This window comes from Phallusia mammillata, chromosome 4 (genome assembly GCF_965637545.1).
Source record: "Phallusia mammillata chromosome 4, kaPhaMamm4.hap1.1, whole genome shotgun sequence".
NCBI classification, from domain to species: Eukaryota; Metazoa; Chordata; class Ascidiacea; order Phlebobranchia; family Ascidiidae; genus Phallusia; species Phallusia mammillata.
The window spans coordinates 3,168,748-3,189,774 of NC_137255.1; the positions used below are offsets into that span (position 1 = coordinate 3,168,748).

The following is a 21,027-nucleotide window of genomic DNA, read 5'->3' on the forward strand; positions in this document are numbered from 1 at the left end:
ATATTTTAAAGATTGAGACTTTATATAAATGTTAGGATACAGATATAATGCCTCTCTTTTTTCTGTTGGCATTAAGAAGGTAGAAACTGACACAATTTTGCTGCAAAAAATTGTTTGGTTAAACTTACAAAAATTGCCAAAAAGGTTGACATGTAAAGAAAATGGTAATTATTTAAAGTTATTTGATAAAGCAACTTGCCTCAACTATGAGTGGTGTGCCAGCTTTGTCTTTCATTTTTTGACAGAATTGATTTGCTTCCTCACATACAATGCTTTCAAGGTTGTTGCCAATTTGTCCTGCACTAAAATATACACAATTTTGATCTTGCTTCTTCACAGGTAAGTACCTTTTTTGTTGTTTATTAATGTGGTTTCAAATGGGCGAATGAGCAAGCCCTGTAATTGGTGTAGTTCTGTTGTAAAGAATTGCAGCGAATAACTGCAATAACAATGTTTTTGAAACTAATTTAACTAAATTTAACTGATAGATTTGTATTGCAGCTCATATTTAGTAGTTATAGGCTTACTCTGTAAAATGTTACGCTAGTTTCAATGAATCCAGATAATTGCATAGGAATTGTTGAACCATAGCCTATGACATTTTGGAGAATTGCCTACTATCACATAATCCAGTTAGTTGCAAGGAAAAGGCTAATTTGCAATTAACTGGATTAGTCTATACTACGTTTTTTTTTTGTTATAATGTGTTTAACAATTCTCACTTTCCAATTGCCTTGAGACCAAAACGTCGACAAACATGCCATTGTTTTAGATTTTGGAGAAAAAGAATTCCAGAACCTTCTGTCATGATCTTGGAAAAGCTGCTGCAATATCTTCCGATGAATCTTGAAGACTGCTTGACAAAAGCCTTTAAAAAGTGGGTAATCAGTGTGACAAATATAATTTAAATTGAAAGCATAAATGAACAACTAATAGGGCAAGATTTATCTGACAATATGCTTTATTGACAAGAAACATATAAGATGTACATGAATAGTTTAATCACAAGAAAGTGTCAAAAGTGTTCTTTGTCCACAAACTAGCAAAACAGCCTCCTGAGGTGTACAGACATGGGCGCAACTAGGGGGGCAGGTTCGTCGGCATGCCAGGTCCCTTTTCTATCGACGTTATTGCGTATAACGGCTCTCGTACTGCGCCAAAAACACGTTCGTTCGCATCAAAGCTAAAAAGACTTGGCGCCGGTGCAGCAGTAAATCGCTTCATCGGCATGTATTGCGATGGTAAAAACGAAGTTTCTGCGATGTAATTATACAGCAACCTAAATAACCGCAACAACGATCTTTGTTGGAACTTGAAAACGTATATACATGTAAACACACAAAAATAAAAGGTTTATCGGCGTGGAGCTTCAGCCAAAAATCTTTCAATAACTTGTTTGTAATTTACGCGTCAGTTCCTGGTCCACAATCCGAAACAGACTTTTTAAAAAAACGACGTTATTTTCGTCATTTTCTTAGATGGACAAGACATTATTACCACATTTACTTGGTCTCCACTCCAACTAGATGCCTCTGACGTAAATATGCACAAGGAATGAACTTACACATAACATGGTACAGCACTAGTAGACAGATTGAAAGATTAACGCAGTTCTCAAACTGTGCGTCGTTTCAATTTTCCAAGGGCGTCGCAGAATAGTTCCGTTTCGTGGCTTTTTGTTGTTGTATCAATAAATACAACTTTAATAATCAGTTTCCTCATTCACTTTTATTTGCTGGTGCGTCGCAAGTCCTGAAAACTTTTCCAGGGGCGTCGCAACAAAAAAAGGTTTGAGAACCACTGGATTAACGTGTAAACACCCAGTCGAACGAGTTTATTTGTTACGAAACAATGCCTTAGTTTAAAACGTTAATATACTTTTTACAATGGGTTTGTGACTTACAAGTGTTACTTCTTCACGGCATTCGAAGCCGTACAATCCAAGGACGAAACCCAGTTTTTTTTTAGATTATTAGTGGAAAAGCGCGTCACGTCATTCGACCAATCTATGATACGCACTTAGCAATACAATCGTTTTTGAAAAAGACGTAATGGTAGTTCGTTGCCTGCCCCGTCAATTTTCCGCTAGTTGCGCCACTGTACAGATAGCCAAACTATGTTTTTTCTCCTATTTGGTCATTATTTGCATGCACAATCTTTACTGTATGGACGATCAGTTTAAAGTAAAGGGGCAAGCAATAATTGCTACGAGCTTGACTCGTGCAAAAAACGTATGGGGTGTTCGCGTTCGAAAGCGTGGTGGTTTTAAACGCAGTTAGAAAACTTCATAGATTTTAAATCGTAGCGTCATCTATTAAATGTTACAAATCTGTAAGCTGAAAACTTTTTAAATAAAAAAATGTTTTTAAGGTGTGGAAATCCCATTTGCAAGGGTGGTTAATAGCGAAATTTTTTGTTTTATTTTTTCATAAGTTTAATCAAAACCAACTCACCATTTCAACTGCTTCGTAATTGCTTAACACCACTGTGGGTTGCATGCCAAGTCGAACGAACATTACAGGTCCGTATTTGTCGGCCCATTTTCCCAGCGTACGTTCGGCGTGTTTCTCCATGAATGGGACATGGCCAAGTATAGGAAGACCCCAAGGACCCGGCGGCAGATTTTGGGCCCTTTTGGTCCTTTGTATGGCCAGAGAAATTAGGGCCACACTTATAATAATTAAAATGTTTGTAATGGAAAATAAGTCTTCCAAATTCGTAGACATTTGCTTTATATTTTCATGCCTAGATAACATGCATTTTAGAAGCAAAACGCTGAAAAATAAGATAAAACTTTGTTTTAACTCATCCTTGAAGGTTAACACTTTAGAGGTTTGCAACTATCAAACTATTTAGTTCTTAGCAGCGCTTAAATAGCTCCTGTGACGCAGAAAATTGGCGACAAAGCAACTTTAGTCGTTTTAGCATTCTATCACTCGCAGGTGAAGTCTTTTAATAACCCAACTAGAAAAAATGTTGCAGAAAACATTTTTTGTCCTAAGTGTGCTATAAAAAATCTCATAAACTGGGTGTTGTAGATAGTATAACTTAACTAAGTTACGTGTATAATTACCCTTACTACTTTTGACTTCCTTCCGGTGCCTAACACTAGATCCGGCAAGCGTTTCTTTTGGAGGTTACTTTTCCTGAAGAACCCAACACCCATTTCCTAACACTGTGGGTTTGTCTAGGGACCCACTTGACTGGTTCTACCAACGTTAACCTCCCAGTCTTGTTTTCCAAACCCAAAAACAATATCATCAACATAAACTTATAGATTGTGCAGAGTGTATCCTATAGCTATAATTAGTTTTATTTGCATTTAACACGCTTATTAAGCAACAAATATTACTGTAGTGTCGGAGAAGTTGCAGTGTCGTCTACTTTCTGGATGTAAGGAACAGATTTTTGGATATACGTAGTACGCGACTACATTAAGTGTTTTGTAATCACCGGTTCAAACCAATTGCACATACATATATAAGCTATTGCTGCCAGGCATAGTATCAAGTTTATAGAGCTCTTTTGGCAAATGTATATTTTATTCCTTTGTTTATCGTGCTCTGTACTAGTCGCATTCGGTGTTATTTACCCTGATGAAGGCGACCTGTATAGGACGTCGAAACGTCGGAATAAATATACATTTGCCAGAAGAGCTCTATAAACTCAATTGCACATACATCTCACTTGGCTAAACTGCAGCGCTAGCACTACTTGTTTAATCGGTCTATGTTTCATACGTAAGCAGAAACTTTACAGCAATAATGCGGTTGTCTCACCACCTACGTTAAGAAACGTGACACACCTCAGTAACTAGCAGATAAACCTGAAGGCATTTTAGTGTTGCGCAAACTAGATTTCATTCAAACACAAGATTTGCGATTACGTACGAGGTCGACATGACTAAGATTCTTAAAAAGATCCACCAGGCTATTCTGAAGTTCAAAGTTCATAGACTACTGCGTAAACCGTTTGGGAAGACTCTTACATTCGACTTGCTCTAACAAACGACAAACTGTTTTTGTGGAAACAGGGTACCTCAAGAAAAATAAACTCTTCTCTCTTGCAATACATTTAACTACAGCGCTCAACCAGTTACCTTTAGGGTACCCTAATCATTTGTATAGGAATGTGCTTGACAAGACGAAAACATTCAGTTGTTGTCGCTCGATTCTAGTCATTGTTGACTGTCCGTTCGAAGGTCATCCGTCGCATAAGCCTTGCTGTGCTGGTCAACAAAACCAAGCCTATAGGCATTTTGTCGATTTAAATCCATATTGCAATGTTGAACGTTACAATATTATGCTCGATTTGACAAACCATAAGCGAAAAAATAGTTTTATTTATAAGTCAGAGTAGGCACTATATCATATATGATAGCTACAGTAGGGATTATTGAAATATCTGCCAAGCATATTTACATTTCCATGCTGGTTTCGTTACGTCAGTGCGAATAGACTAACTAACTTGGACAAAGTATTTTCAAGCAATAGTGTACTAGTTCCACGTCGAAATGCGTTGGTATGCAGGATATATGCAGGATTGTAAAGTGACGTTGAGTTGTCCTTGAGCAAGTTAAAACTGCTTTTTAACAAAGTTGGCCGAAAGTCAGTGTGTCTAAAAATATCTGACTCCAAACTCCGACTCCATACTATAAAAAAAACGACTCCGACTTTACTTTTAAGAAGCGTACGACTCCTACTCCGGACTCTGACGCCACAATATTTATTTCAACTAGACATGTACTGAATAGTCGGCCGAACATTTTTTTACAAAGTTTGTGTTTCGGCCGAATAATTTGTTACGATTTGGACGAAACCATTTTTTTGCGAACACAAATTAAAAACGTAAACTTTGTCTTTTTTGCTTTATAAGGTACCGCACAATCTTTTGAACTAGGCCATAACTAAAATAGCGACAATTATTATGGTTTTTAAAACAATATTATTTGGCCTACTCCTAACAAAAGTCTGCAATTCATTCTTGCAACCACAGGCGAGGCAGCCTTAAACCCCACAGAACTGAAATGATAATGAAACATCACTATTATGTGGTCTAGCAACACTGTTTACCAGAAAAAACTTTAGAAAAACTTAGGTTTTTATGTCAAACTTCGCATGGCATCATAAATGATTAGGAAATCGCCGAATATTCGGTTTCGGCGGAACCCAAGTTAATCCGATTCGGTGCATCTCTAGTTTCAATCGACTTCGACTATTCAGCGACTGTGGCCCCCGAATTTAAAAGCATACAAAGAGTTAAGCATATTTACTTTTCGAAGTGTAATTCCCCTTAACCTTTCTGAGTTATAGGAACAGTGGACATAACCTTGACTTGACACATGCAATCACGAAAGGACGCACCATAGCTTCCAAAGGTCGTACTGCAGCTATTTGTTTTGCATTATGTTTCAAATCCCTTTGATCAACATGTGTCTGTTGAAATCGTAAATGCCCCGAACCAGAAAAAACGTGCTATCGGTTTAGTTACTGTTAGGAATCCAGTACCCAACGTGAGCGAACAATTGTTTTTTTTGCATTCTTACTAAACTGGAAAAACGTCCTATCAAGGTTGTTCGCAAAGCGTGTACTAATGAGTGTCGGTTGCATAAGTTCAAATAATGTGTTAAAACTTGGATTCCGTGTACTTTTCGTGACACCTTTAATGAACAATCTAACGCAGTGCTTCGTGTGCACAAGGTTTCGGGTTCCAATCCTGCTTCCTTCGATTGTGTTTTCACATAAGAGAATCACCGGTACGTTGCTCCTTATTGTGGGAACGCTCGGTTAAAGCAAAATAAGGTCAATGCATGGGCGTCCGCAGCGGGGGGCAAGAGGGGGCGCGTGAACTGAAGACGTCGTGGGTCTCCACCCCGTCAAACGCACCGAATATAAGCTGTAACTGTAACAGAACAGGATGAGGCTTTACAACAGATTAAATGAATCGAACATTATTACTTAACAATAGCTCGGTAACAAGCATATTATTACGTCATTGATGGATGTGTCAAAAAGCCATTATGTGATACCTTCACTGCGTCTGTTGTTACATCTGATAAGGTTCGTGTATGTAAATCCGGGCGTTTTCGTCCACCAGGTTGCATATTTAACAAAAATGTCGTTCAACTGGTGTTAATGTTAAACAAAAATACTAAGTTTAGTTGTTTCTATCCATTGTATTTTCGCTGACGTTTCGTCCACCAGAACGGTAGGACTTCTTCAGAGCAATGAATGACGAATGCAAGCAACAAGCGAAAGGCGCAAGAACAGCGTAAAATGCTGTACAGGCGTTTTATTTTTGTTTAACATTAACACCAGTTGAACGACATTTTTGTTAAATATGCAACCTGGTGGACGAAGACGCCTGTACAGCATTTTCTATTATCAGAAGAGATTATAATGAAGCGAGTCTACCAGCGGTCAGAAGGTATGTCAAGGCAGTCGATATCGGTACCATCAAAAAAGAATATGGCCACATCAGATTTGGATAGACTGCAACGGACGCTACTCTTTTCGGATGGCCTTTGTTATAATATAATTATTTTTTATGGTATCACGCTGTTCTTGCGCCTTTCGCTTGTTGCTTGCATTCGTCATTCATTGCTCTGAAGAAGTCCTACCGTTCTGGTGGACGAAACGTCAGCGAAAATACAATGGATAGAAACAACTAAACTTAGTATTTTTGTTTAACATTAACACCATTTGAACGACAGTTTTGTTAAATCCTACTTCCGTTAAAAATCGTTTGCCAACCTATCACATATTTCAGTAATAGTTAATATTGTGTTTATTGCACTACTTTGCTACATTGGGATTGGCAAGAATGAGTATCACTGTCAGATGATTTTTGTTCGGAAATACCGTTTATCGAGCGGCGATGTGACGATAGTTTGCCCTCCTCTGTATTTTTTCCTGCGGACGCCCATGGGTCAATGATACCCTTTTGTAACTTTCGGCCTGCGGGCCAAAGGCTTCTCATTAAATTAGGGTCTGGTGGCCCACGCCAAATACGTCGCATTATATAATGGTTGTTGTCCCGCATAGACGTTTAGTTTTCTAACGTTTGGCTCGCTATTTCAATGCAGTGGCATCGTAAGATTTTTTGTTCTGTTTCTGAGCAGAACAATGCGTCCAGTGCTTTTGTTTCCATTTTTTGGTTAACCAGTTTACAAATAGGTGTGTTTAATCTTGTTAACTATATTTGACACACCAAAAACAAAAGTTCCACACCTCTGCTTTCACGCATACAATTAATAAAAAAGTCTTTAAAACTGCGTGAAGACTGGAAATTGGATGTTATTCTGTTGCTCTTTCCTCCATACAAAAACGGTTTTAAACATTCTTAGCACATAGCAATAGGTGTTAAACTTTCTGGTTTCAACACAATGAAACTGTACAAACCCAAAACCCAAACAGTAAATCAATTTTTCATTTATTGGTGTAAAAGATACAGCGGCTGAAAAATTGCATTGTTGAAAATCTTGGTACAGACATCAGTGCATTGCATTTTTTGGCAAACGATAAAAATAATTGAATGACGAACAACACAACTTGAAGTTAAAGTGAATCATGCATAATGGCATAGCACAGTGTTCTAAATTACTCTTAACATTTGATAAATACTGTTGGTAGCTCAACGTTGGCTATTTTGATTGTTATAAATTACAAAACTTGTGTATTTACTAATTGAACCGAATATTGTGAATTAAAAATATTATATTTTGATAGATACTGGATAAAAATGAACAAAGGCACCTTGAATATTTGAAAGTATTACAGCACCATGTTCGGCTGAAGAGAAACACCAATTTGAAATGAAAACAGTAAGGTGATGAAATTTCATGAATTATTTATGACTTACAAAAACTTCTACAAAAATTGCATTGAAACTTGAACTGAACATGTCGATTGGGAGAACCATATACACACAAAACAAATATAGGGGTCGGCAACTTAAAATGTTGACTTGTATTTTTGGTTAAAAAAATAAAAAAAATAAAATGCTAGTACAGAGCACAAAAGTCCAAAAGGTTTAATTTTGAAACAAAAATACAGACGTATTTATGTACATACCACAAGAAAAAGACAAAATCAATTATTTGTAAAAAAAGATGTCGGTTAGATAACTCTTATGACATTAACAAAAGCTTAAATTGGTAAAAACATTTGATTCATGTATGCAAAAGTTTTTTTAATGGATGGCACCAAAAAATAAACAAATAAACAGCAAAATGTGTTTTTAAACCACATCCATGCTGATTTTGCACTGCAAACACAATCGTTTTTTGAGTAATTTAAAAACTTCTGCGCACATAAAATCTTATTTAAAAATGTTTAGCGTTGTCTAAATACAATTCGATAATGCTCGGGTGAATGGAAAACACCAAATAAGGCCCCAAGTTTGGGCACTGGGTCCTGGGGGTCTGGACACAGCTGGAACTTTTGCAAGATGGTCACCACAAACAGAAAGACTTCCATTCTAGCTAAATTCTCTCCCATGCAGTTTCTCTGGCCAATGGAAAACGGAATTACCTGATTTAATTTGACAAATTTTCCCTCTGAATCCAAATGTCGCTCTGGCTGAAATTGCTCTGGATTTGTCCATACTGCAGGGTCATTGTGTACTTTCCATATGTTTGGGATAATCTGATAATAACAGAACAGACATGAGTGTGTGAGTGGTTGTTTCACAATTGCGCAAAATAGTAAAAAAGATTGCTCTAACCAAGATTTTGATAAATTGAAGCACACTTAAAGTCACTAACAACTTTTGAAGTATATCTAAATTATTTTGCACAAGTACATTTAATATTCCATCTTGCTGTTGTGCTGACAGTAGCTTTCAGTTTGTGGCATAAAAATCGAAAACAGGCTACTTTTTTATTGCCTGGTATTAGTGCATGAAGTCCTGACCAGTCCTGCTACGTATTTACTTCGTTGAACCTACCTGTGTGTCCTTTGGTATCTTATATCCCATAAAAGTAATATCTTTGGTAGTGCGTCGTGGAACACTTAAAGGCACAACCGCCTCGATTCTGTAAACCTCTTGTATCACAGCTCTTGTGTAGTGCAACTCAGCATGGAGAGAAATTTTCCCTTCTTTACCTACATGACAACAGTTATGTGTTCATTAAACGGACCAAAGCCCAACATCACTCAGCAGAGAAAATCACACAAATAACAATGAGATATCAAGAGGAAAAGCCACACAATTCTAAGAGGATGTAACATGGTTAAACAAATCACAGTATGCCAAGTCTATTAAAGGCGTAATACAGAATCAGCCAGTCACCAAGCAATCTCTACCAAATGTAGCCTGCAGTGGGATTTAAACCCATGACAGGATTCTTTGTGGAACTCTACCAACTGAGCTACACAGGCTCAGTGGTAAACCCGTCGAAAGACGAATCACAAGCATCGTTGCCTGCCTTGTATGCTGCACGTGTCAGCTTCATAGTAGGGGATAGCCAGATTGACTGTATCAGTTGAGATGAACAAAATTGGATGAATAAATTAATGGCACTAATGGACCAATTTGGCAATACTGCTACATCTCTTGTACTTTTTTACCACTTTTATATGGTTACTTTTTGCTTGCTTTACATTACTACCAAAGCAAGTCAAGTTACCCTGGTTGGGAAGCTCTTTTTCAAAGTCATTTTTACATTGCTGTGACTCAGTAAAATTAAACCTTACCCACAATGTCATCTATTTCTTGGTGGACTTTCTCTTGTACTTCTGGGTATTTGACTAGAAACAGCAAAGCCCATCGAATTGTGCTAGTACTTGTTTCGGTTCCAGCAACATGTAAATCTGCCACATTATGTTGAAGATGCTTCCTCTTAATTGCAATAAGTTGAATTCAAATAGTCACCAATTTCCAGTGAACGAAATGAATAAAAATTACTCTTTTCATTTGCAATAAAATATACAGCTCTGTGGTGGACCATTTAAACGTTGACTACCCCACCAAGGTTACAAACAAACAACACAATTATTCTGTTTGGGGCCAAAACCTTTTTCCGAAGTGCAAAAGTTGGTAAAAAGGTTGGGAAGCCTTCAATATATTTGCCATGTCCATTCTAGTTGCTGTTGTGGTCAATTATGCACTTCAGATACTTGGGTACATAAGGTAGAATTTATGGTTCTATTCACCGTATATCCTTGCTTCTTGTCCAGTATTTCAGTGAGATACAGATCAACCAAATCTCTAGGATGTTTCACTTCAATATCAGATGCATGATCATCAATAATTTGATACAGACATTCTACAAATAACATATTTGCCATTAGTAAAATATACTTTAAGTAGAGGAAACGGAATTGTTGGTAAAATTTGTTGCATATGATGTGTGGTAACCACTACCAGTGGTATGCGATGGCTATTCTCATATAAGTAGTCACAAACAGACTTTTTGAATATCTTGTTAGGCTAGCACTGCACTAAACCTCCCCACCGTATAAAAAAGCATTGGGGATCACTGGACTAAACAAACTGGTATGGTTTGTTGTGTGTGCAAAACATGGCCCTCACAGCACACACACATTTCGTTTACTGAACTACTTAAGGCAAACAAACCGTTCACTACTTACTTGGTTATAATTTAAAATGTACACAAGGTTCCTGTTAAGCATAAATTGTTGTAAAGCTCTTTTAGCCATTTATAAAAAAAACATTTTTGCATAATTGCAAGCTTAGCAAATTGTAATTGCTTCTACCCAAATTGTTAATAATGATATTGCCTCATTTGTACTTTGAATTGAGAGACTGTACAAGCTCACCATTTGAGCGGTCCCTTGTTCCAAGCATGTGTTTAAAGTTTTTCGATATTGGTGGAATAAATCGGGACCATGGTAAAACTGCCATCATCATGTAAGCAAAATTGTCATCCCTTAAACTAAGAAACAAAATTTGCACAAGCTTGTTAAGTTAAAACTTTGTGGTCAGAATTTTTGAAATGGTCACAAACATCTTTTTAACAGTGTTTCTTAACTAGTTTTGCTCATATCCCTTATGTTTTTGTGGGATTTCTATGCACCCCTTTTTTACAATGACTGGTTGAAGTATATGGAATTCTATTAATTGATATATAATTCCAAAAGTAAAATTGAAATCATTTTTACAAACTTGATGATGTTTTATATTTGTTAATTGTAAAATATTCCTGTTAATACTGATATTTTCTGGGGGGCAAATAGCCGGTACTGTCTTTGTTCTGGGACCTTTCTCATTCCCCCTGTTTTAGCACTTCATGATCCTAGTTGTGTCTTACAGCATTACTTTAAGTTGGTAATTTAACAACTACCAGTAAACCCCTTTATCATGTTGTACATAAATAAATAAACTTCTCACGTTGTTATGGCTTCCAAGAATTTTTCTCTGAGAGCTTCATGTTTGGTTTCTGTTGGTTTTTCTCCAACTGTCAGTACACCGATCACATTTGCAATGGCAAGAAACAAGTCTTTCTAAACATAACAAAATATGCCATTAAATTATTATTGATTAAAATAAAAACTTAAATATTGACTTAAAAAGACATCATCAATTAATATTTTGATTGATTCTGTCTCTTAAACCAGTGGTTCCCAACCTTTCTACGCCACTGGACCGGTAAAAACCTAAAAAAATTCCACGGACCGGCAACAAAAGATCGTAGTGAATGCAACAGATATTTGTATGCTTTTTGTTCACCAAAGTTGTCGTTGCGAGGTTTAGTCATAGCCTAGGTATTTAGGACAAAAAATTGCAACCAAACGGCAATCAACTTAAACAACAAAACGTCAATCTATTTACATACAAAGTCAATGTTAGTGGGATGTTTGCTGTTGTTTAGCTGCCAGTGTGAATCTCATCTTAAAAGTGAAGAATAACTAACTTTGTTTTACAAAGAAATGTTGAATGCTAGACGCAGTTTATGACAAAACAATCATAAACGCCACAAAAGCTTTATTACATAATTTTGCGGATATCAACGGTGGAAAGCTACCCCAGTTTTACAGCCAACAACTTTGCAATAGGCCTACTTTAAAAAGTATAGATCAGTAAAATAATTTGCGGACCGGCAAAATATTTACGCAGACCGGCGGTTGGGAACCACTGTCTTAAACCTACTAAAATTCAGCACATAAGAGATAATCTTTACATACAAGGTGACTTACTTTTGAAAAAAGTAATTTAACACATTGGTAGAAATATTGTTGTCAAACATAATCTTTAAAACTACCCACCATACCTCAAGTACAAATGGCTGGTTCACTTTCTCTTTTATCTTGTCACATAGTTGTGCCACCTCTTCACGCACAATCATCTCGACGCTGTAGCCCAATTGACCACCACTAATAATAAGTAGGTTTAGGATTGCACACAAAATTACTGTTTCAAGCAAAATAACAGATTGAGCTGCAGGATTTCATCCCGTATTTTACAGCTTGACTAATTGCTGTTGGAACTAATTTTTGGGGAGCTGCTAAATTAAATACTATACAGTAAACGTCAGTACACTGGATTTGGTTTTTCCATATTTTCGCCTAATTTGGATAAACTTGAGGTATGAATGATTTGTAATGTTTTTCTTAGTGGTAAGATTTGATTAATCCTGAATATCTGATCCGGACTTTTGCCTTTTGCAGAGAAAAATTGCTCTTTCTACAGCTCATAATCCAGATTTTTACATCACATTAGCAAATTTTATATTACACCATGTTGCAGTAATCTGAATCTTCAGCTAATCCGAATAATTTTTTTGGTCTGTTTCGGCCAAGATTAACAGAGGTTTACTGTTTAAAAGTTTTCATTTTAAAACCGGAATCATTATGTAAAAATTAGAGGGGTACTGTGACAACTGAGAATTGTTTGTGTAAAAAATGAGTATTAAAACTCACCCTCCAAGGGCTTTTAGACCAAATCTGCGATGAAGATTCCACTTTGGTAAATCGTCAAGAAAAATAATTCCAGCATTTTCTGTGGCAACCTTTGTGAAGAAGGTGGTGTACCGGCCATTAAATACAATCGGTTGCTTGATGAAAGCCTGAAAACAGAATTTGTATTTGTTTTAATAGTTTAAATTTGTTTATGGAATTTTACCCTTTGTAGTTAAGTAACTCATAAAATCCACAAAAAATGGGTCCAAGTTTTCATGGAAATTGATCCACAAAGTTTTAATAATATTCTGTAATTGTGTTCGAACACAGTATTGCTTTTACCACTTCGATTATTCTCAACTACAAACATATCGATATAAACACTAACCTGCTCTATGGCTTCATAGGAACTTAATATAACAGTTGGTTGACTTCCAAGACGAACGGACATAATCGGACCATACTTTTCTGCCCATTTTCCCAAAGTAATTTCTGCACGCTTGTCAAGAAAAGGCAAATGACCCAAAAAGGGAAATCCCCATGGCCCTGGGGGCAAATTTTTGGGGCCCAACTGGTTTTTAATTAGAACAGTGACCAAGAATGCACCAATAAGCCACAATACATTGGTTACAGTCACCAGATCTACCAAATGCTCTAACATTTTTGTAAGCCTACTTGAAACCAGGCTTACTGGGGAAAAAAAAAACATGATCGAATATTGACTTGTGCGTTTATTAGAACTAAAAATGGACATTCAATTGGGCTACTCTAAAATATGCGACCTACGCAAATTAGAAACATAACATACAAACCATACAAATCACAGAATCCTTTCTAATAACATGCTTCATGCAAACACGATCTACTTCAGACACTCAGTCTGTTACTTTCCTTTATCACAGAAAGTAAATGCCATTGCACATTGCTGGCCATAGTTTGAACTGCATTTTTTTAATGGCCCCAATCAAATGCCCTGATTTAGAATTGCATATTTATGTCTTTTTAAACGAAAGCGCTAATGTCTTGTAATATGGTTTTTCCCTAGTTTTACATTAATTAAATGCAAATGTAAACAAACAAACGCGAGGAACAAGGTCCAATGTTATTGACTTGTGCAGAAATCCCTGAAGCGTAGCAATGTCGGCATTGTTTGTGCATCGGACCGTGACGTTGTTGCTGCGGTGATTTGCAAAGTCATGATTGTTGATTTGGCCAGAAATTACTGAGACTTCTTGGTAGTGTAGCCCTACTACAAAATGAATGTTCTTGGTGTGCAGTTTTTAAACTACGTCGTTTTTAAGGATGGTCAACTTTTATGGACGCTTTTTTCACATACTGCGAAAACTCTCCCAAAAATCTCTCAAGCCGTCGCCCTCTCACTTAGTTTTTAATTTTTTAATTTTTTGCCAAGTTTACGTTTCGCAATTCACACATTGCATGGGCTCTGTTAATCACAGCATAACGAGCCAACAAATGGTTTAGCAAATCAGCGCCAACATGCGTGCAATAGCCTACATAATAAATATTCGAGATTTGTGTCTTTGAGTTTGTTCGTCGAATTGATTGCTTAGCCCAGGTGTGGCGGATCGGGCTTCTCAGTTGGTTCGGGTTCTGGCTCAAGTTCAAATAAAAAACGGACTTGATTTCACACTTGGCGTCATGTGTGCAATTTCACCCACTTTTGGGCCTAATTCTGGCTTTGTATAAAAAGTTGTTTCGTTCTTGAAGTTTCGAGTTCACCCAAATTTTTGAACCCTTCCAACTCTGGCTTAGTCAGTCAAACTTTGGTTAACAAAGTGGTTTGAAAAGACTATAGGTGGCAGCAGCGAGATAAAACTTGCGATCCTGTCCACACATATAAAAACTGCAAGTACGTTCTACATTCTACTCTGCTGTGTTTTATGATGATTTCCCGACGTCTGATTTCTGGGCAAATGTATTGCAGTAATTTATAAACTTAACAGTCACCAATTAATCAAGTAAAAAATGTAAAGATGTAGAAGCAAATGCTCAAACAGACTGTCAGGTCTTGTTTTGCTTGATTAGCTTTCTGCTATATTCAAGTCAGATCAAGAATTGCAACTTATCTGACCCGACTGATCAGCCCTGGTTTTGGGGCAAATCTCGTCTTGAACATTCTTTTTGAAATGATAACCGCTGGTTTTGGAAATATGCCGAAAAGAATAGGCCTATCTCTTGTTCTACCCGTTAGATTTTGTGCGGTACGCAGCGATAGGAAATCACGTCAGGTGGTATGCGTTTAGCATACGGTGAAAAGCACTGTTTTAGTGCAAGTGTTTTGCTTTGTTTTCATACAAAAAAGGTACAAAAAATACCTAAACCTTCAAAGGGCTCCGCAGTTAGCTTACAGCGAGGCAAAAAGGTTGAGAAGCACTGTTTCAGAGAGTGCACTGGTGGAAAATTTGTAGTCATAGTAGTAAAAAAAACATAAAACATCTTACACAGCATGGTGCAATGTGACGATTATGAATATCGGTCATCAATTCAACTCGAATCAACCATTAGTCATAGGGTATTCCCCGTATTCGTGAGATAAGCGGTTTTGAGCAGTCGGATGACTCATCACTTTGAGGACACGCGTCAGTGAGTGTTCGCTGTTGCGTGACGAAACTGATTATATTGTGGCTTCAGACCGAAACTTGAAAATTATCGTTTTTCGTGGTTTACAGTTGCACATGTGTCTGGGCATTTACGAAGATCTGGATATCTTACCTTATAACCAGATTTTCCATACCGTCCTTATTTCTAAGATTTGTCCTTATTTTGAAGGGCAATGTCTTAGAAAAACGTATTGTCCGTATTTCATAGAAATGTCCTCGTTTTTGACTTGAGTCCGTATTTTGTCAGACTTGGTGAAATGACAGCCAAATCCCTGCTACAAGTAAAAGTAAACCTAGACCACAGCTGTCGTGAGAGGCACGAAGTATTTTTTACGAACAAGGAGTTGCTGGAGCAGATTGTTACTAACAAAAAATGTGGCATGTGATATGTCATGGCTCGTATAAATGCAAAGATTTATTCAAAAACCTTAGTTTCGTTTCGTACAAAAATTTACCTTTTCGGTTGTCCGTTTTTTGTGGTTCATATCGATGGTAACCTTGCTTATAACATACAATCTGTATAATTCTCATAACATACAATTATTCTATATTATATCCTGTCACCGCACTGTTAACCCTATTTCGTAAAATTCGGCATATTTTTGTGGTTACCATGGTGTCTATTGTTACGCAACCGGACCCCATAAACCCCATGCGTCATACCCTGCTGAATATTGTTCACCCTCAATGGAATGGGGAATATCCCATAGTTAATGGAGATACATTTTTTGCTTTGCGGGAATTTTGGAGATGCCTTGAACCGTGTTACGGCTAAGGTGCTTTCAAAAATGGGCGTATTTTGCGAGTGACGATATTGATTCAAATTTATGAACACAGTTAGTCATTAATACTGATGAATTCAAGGTATATATTTTTTTTCAGCGTCATCGGTCTTTTAATTAAATAGAATCAATAGAATGTACAGTATTACATGACGTTATTGTGACCAAAATTCACATGTAGCTAAAAGAGGCCGCGATAAAAATTCAGTTTCAAAAACGGTCCGCAGTAGAAAAAAGGTTGCCGACCCCTGCATTAAATGATTAGTGGGCCGCAGACCGTACTGATGATATACCTAAACTTAGTAAACTGAAGCTTTCAGTACACCTAAATTAATCCGTATTTTTCGTGTTGCAATGTATCCTGATAGGTGAAGACAGCGCACTACATGCAGCCTAACACACTTTGATTTGTTGTTTTTATCACTATCAGAATACTCACTGGCAGTTTAGTTTTTACTTAAGTAACTTTTTAAGTCGGTTTCTAATGAGGCGTCTACCTTAACGTTTTTACAAGAAGTTGTTTGAAACCATCGTCAGCAACTTAATTTTTTTCATGCGAAAAAGATTTGACATTGCTGAAAGCTCAAAACTAGTACGCAGATATATTCCTAAGAATCAAAAGTCACTTATAAGGCCATTTCAAAATGGTGGTTTTTGTGGCTTGATTTTTGTTTGAGTTAATCCAATGGTAATCCTGAATGTTTAAAAGGGGGTTTCCCCAGGTTTAGAGACTTGTGGTTTCGTAGAAAAGCGAAGTTTCTAGACCAAACTTGACTTTCGGTTCACGGTGAATGTCTGGAATGGTTACTTTTTCTCTTGAGTACATTCGTATTCTCAATAACACCGTTAGTTTCGTTCCTGAAAATGATCATTGAAATTTTGCAAACATTCTCCTATTCTTTCATAGACGTAACGGAACCCGGTTGAACAGTTTTTCTTGTGCCAATTTAAATACAGTTGTTAGACGTTTGTTTTGTTACAGGAACCCTAAGTAACTAATTATTCCCTTTGCATAACCCGACTAGACAAGTATAAACCAACAGTATATATTCCTGGAAAACCACTTGACGATAAAACTCTTTGGTTAAAACAGAATTAGTCAGCTTCAGGTAAAGGAATATATATTTCGCCTAAATAATCGGTTCCTGAAAATCGGTATGAAGAAAATCGCTGAAACAAACACGGTAGAAAGGGTAAAAAATATACCAAGTAGTTGCCGTTATACCAAACTACCAAAAATCGAACCTGTTATAGTATGTAATGAATACGTTTTATCGTAGATATTTCAACAGTTGCTGTTAATGTTAACCTTACAGGCAAAACATAGCTTATTTTAACTTTATATTTAACATAAGTAGTAAGTTGAGTCTGGCAACCATTCCCTATTCTGTTATCATTGTTGTGACAATTCCCACCCTGCATATTATGTGTTGTTACGGTTTTTATTTTTCGTGCGTTTTCTTTATTTTACTAGAGAGTTTTGTTTCAGTTGGGGTTGGTCGTGTTTGAGATGCCTTGTCTGTATTTTTATTCCCTTTTGTGTTGCTTTTTGTACAAGCGAAATATATTTGTTTGAACAAACGTGCTTTATACAACTTTATATTACATTTTCAGAAGCCTTTTCTTTCTTCACCTAAAGAAAAAAGACATCTAGCCTAAAGATCGGCTCTTGAAAACGGCGAGCCGGGCTCTTTTATTTTTTCCCTCGTTTAAGACATCGTGTTTGTCATCAAAACTTTACTCATTGAACCCCGAATCCCACAGAAGCTGAGCTGTAGCTAACGGGGTGGAAAAACTGTCACCAATCTCCTGCTATATTTCCTACACCGCGGGCTAAGGGGCTCGGGTATCTTTCGTGTCTGGGGCAAAAAAGGGACCCGAAAAACTGACGGAGATAGCTGCGCAATGTCCGAAACGGCATTTCAAGTTGTTAATACGAGCAATATGTCACGCCGTAAGCAGTTAAAACCCCAGCAGCTACAAGACGAGTCTGGGCAAGCTGAAGGCATTCAAACTGAGGGCTGCACGAGCGGTGATCGCGTTCTTCACGATAAAGTTATCCCGCTTGAAGCAGTAGCTGAAAAGACATCGAGGGCTGAAGAGATTATCCCCGCGTTTGAAGGCGCTTTGTTCGGCGTCAAAGATCTCCCGGAATCCGATCTTCGTCAAGTTGGAAATTGTAAAGAAGTTACAGATTTTCGCTTAGAAACCGAACAAAAGTTCACAGAAGGTTAGTTTTTTATGTTTTAAGCACAAACCGTTTCAATTAGGATCCTTCCAGTTTAGCATAACTTTAAATACAAGACTAACTTGTTCGTAATTTGCAAATGCATTTTGGCCTTAGATTGGTATGCACGTTTTAAAGCTACGTTTACAGTAGGATTTTAGCTGTGTAAGTATTACAAACAACCCACAGACAGCGGTGTTTTCTTTCCCTGTGCACCTGGTTTTAATTATCGAGTGCGTTGTTGACTTTGGGCGTCGTGAACCAATACCCACATTTTTGACCCCAGTCATCTCTGAACTTTATAAGCGTACCCTGAAAAAAGAAAAATAATATGTTGGTTTGTAGGAACTGTTAAATCCCTTTTTTCATCACATTGCCACAGAGTAAAAAACACAGAAGAATAGTTAACTTTGCGGACAGGACCTAAACTGTGGATTTTTGTTTTGTTAAGTTTAACGTTTTGTGGTAGGCTTTATAGGGTCTGTAGTTTCAGATGTATCTAAATGTTTGACAATTTTGCATTTTTGTCGTAATCATAATTAGAACATAGCGAAAATGTCCTTGCAAATTTGACGCTGCAGTATTTACAAGGTGACGTTAAATCTCAGATTAGGTGTTGGTTTCTGTGGTCAGGTTTTAGGTAACTAATTCGTTAATTCTGCATATGAATATGAAAAAGGCATTTCGACAGTACGTATGTGTTCAACGTTTTTAACGATTCAAAATATATTCTTCTCCTAAAAACATAATTCTTTTGCGCACATAATTGCTTTGTCTTTTAAGCCTAATCAGAACTGTCGTGTAGTATTTTTACTTAGATAGGTTTGCTTGATATCAAACATTAAAAATTCAATTAGATTAAATGTGGCTGACACACTAGCAACCGTTAAGCGATCGATATATTCAAGACAGATGTCCATTAAAATCAAGGCAATCTCGCCATGTGACGTAGGAAATTGTAAATGCGTCACCTCAGTCGGCTCTTGCCGGTTGTGGGGAAATTTTAACGACGATACATTTGAGTATTGATTTGTATTGATAGGGAGTTTTGTTGAGAGTTGTTTGTGGCAGAGTTGTAAGTAGGTTTTTTTCGGGTTCGAGCCGGGTTTGATATTGGGTTTTAATCAAACGGCTTGGTTTGACATTGCTATCAATTGAAAGCAACGAATAATGAGTTTTTTTTACTGCGTTTAAACTCATAGTAGAATATCCAGCTTGACCCTTCTTGATTTTTAAGCATTGGCTTGCCACTTACGCACATATTGATCCTTTAAACCACCGGAAAAAGTAGTTAAAAGTAATTTATAGCTGCCTCTTTTGGCGCTTAAATCTACCCAAGGGAAAATATGTTATGACATACAAGAATATACAACATTTTTTATTTGAAATAGGCACAAAGGCAAAAATGAAAGTGGATGGCTTGTATAAATTCAATTCCAACACAATTTTAATAACACCGTCTAATTTTAAAGCCATTTGATGTAATAAAACATTTCAACAAGCATTCGATGGAACCGAATATTACCTGGGTTATTACAATTATTAAATATTTTCAAACACATACTTTTCTCATAAAACGCCAGTGTTTTCCATGCGCACCATTGTTGTTTCATCTACGTGGTTTTTCTCAATTGAAAAGCTTTACGACCCTCACAATTCCGTCACATATATTTTAATATCGCGCGCTTTTAATATCGACCTTTTCTAATAACGTTTTGCCATACAAAAGTTTTCACCCAGGTTAACAATAATACAGTTGTGTGACCCGCAGGTAAAAAGGCTAATAATGCTTTTTTATAGCGCCGTCTTTGAAACGCGAAATATTTGCGAGTTCTTTATTAAATTTTAGTCGAAATTTTCACAATGGTATGATTTGTCGTAAATTTACAGTTTTCAGTGCGTTGTACCAATATTTTGTACTGTGTCTAAGCTTTTTCGATTCACCATGTGACAATATTACGTCATTTCAAGCATGACATTGCTAAAAAATTGCTTTCATTTTGTCAAAAGACAGTATGCTGCTGTTTTAACCCGGTTTAAAATCACATAATGTACTAACGTTTCCAATTTCGGTGAAGAAAATTTTAGGGAAGGTCCTAATAATCTAATACTTAATGTCAAACGGCATGTAAAGCCCTCGCGTGCTCATTGATGCATGACTTGCACTGCTCAATTGCTGACGTCATCATGCATGGTTCACAACAACTCAAGCATGAGTGACGTAGGCAGGGAATGGTATGCTCTGCCTGACACGTACGCAAAAATATCATGATAATAAAAAGCTGAAACCAGGCATTGAGATATCTTTAAGTACTGAACATCAAAAGGTTTGGTGAAAATATTAAGCAATGTTCAGAAATAAGGAATTGTCCTTCTTAGATTGAAAGTTGTAACTAACTTTGCACCTATACAGTGGTGGGATTCATTTTTTTGTCAGCCGGTTCTATCACAAACGTCATATTTTTCAGCCGTTTCTGTTACAAAAAGTCCATTGACAGTAACCGGTAATGCTAACCGGTTCGCTGATCTCATAAATT

At 36.9% G+C, this 21,027-nt stretch overlaps 2 protein-coding genes across 2 annotated transcripts; one reads left to right on the top strand and one right to left on the bottom strand.

The window, feature by feature from the left end:
* Positions 1 to 19: 19 nt before the first annotated feature.
* On the top strand, positions 20 to 7,792 carry LOC145223393 (uncharacterized). Its single transcript, XM_080089816.1, has 3 exons — positions 20 to 339; positions 773 to 877; positions 7,728 to 7,792. Exons 1-3 carry the CDS (start codon positions 29 to 31, stop codon positions 7,765 to 7,767), a joined length of 456 nt encoding a protein of 151 aa, XP_079945942.1. The 5' UTR covers positions 20 to 28; the 3' UTR covers positions 7,768 to 7,792.
* LOC145223390 (cytochrome P450 2L1-like) lies at positions 7,415 to 13,578 on the bottom strand. The gene is made up of 9 exons (XM_080089813.1): positions 13,249 to 13,578; positions 12,882 to 13,027; positions 12,233 to 12,335; positions 11,353 to 11,465; positions 10,782 to 10,897; positions 10,155 to 10,267; positions 9,696 to 9,840; positions 8,947 to 9,104; positions 7,415 to 8,645 (listed from the first exon to the last, which is right to left on the bottom strand). Exons 1-9 carry the CDS (start codon positions 13,567 to 13,569, stop codon positions 8,334 to 8,336), a joined length of 1,527 nt encoding a protein of 508 aa, XP_079945939.1. The 5' UTR covers positions 13,570 to 13,578; the 3' UTR covers positions 7,415 to 8,333.
* Between the last annotated feature and the right edge of the window lie 7,449 nt (positions 13,579 to 21,027).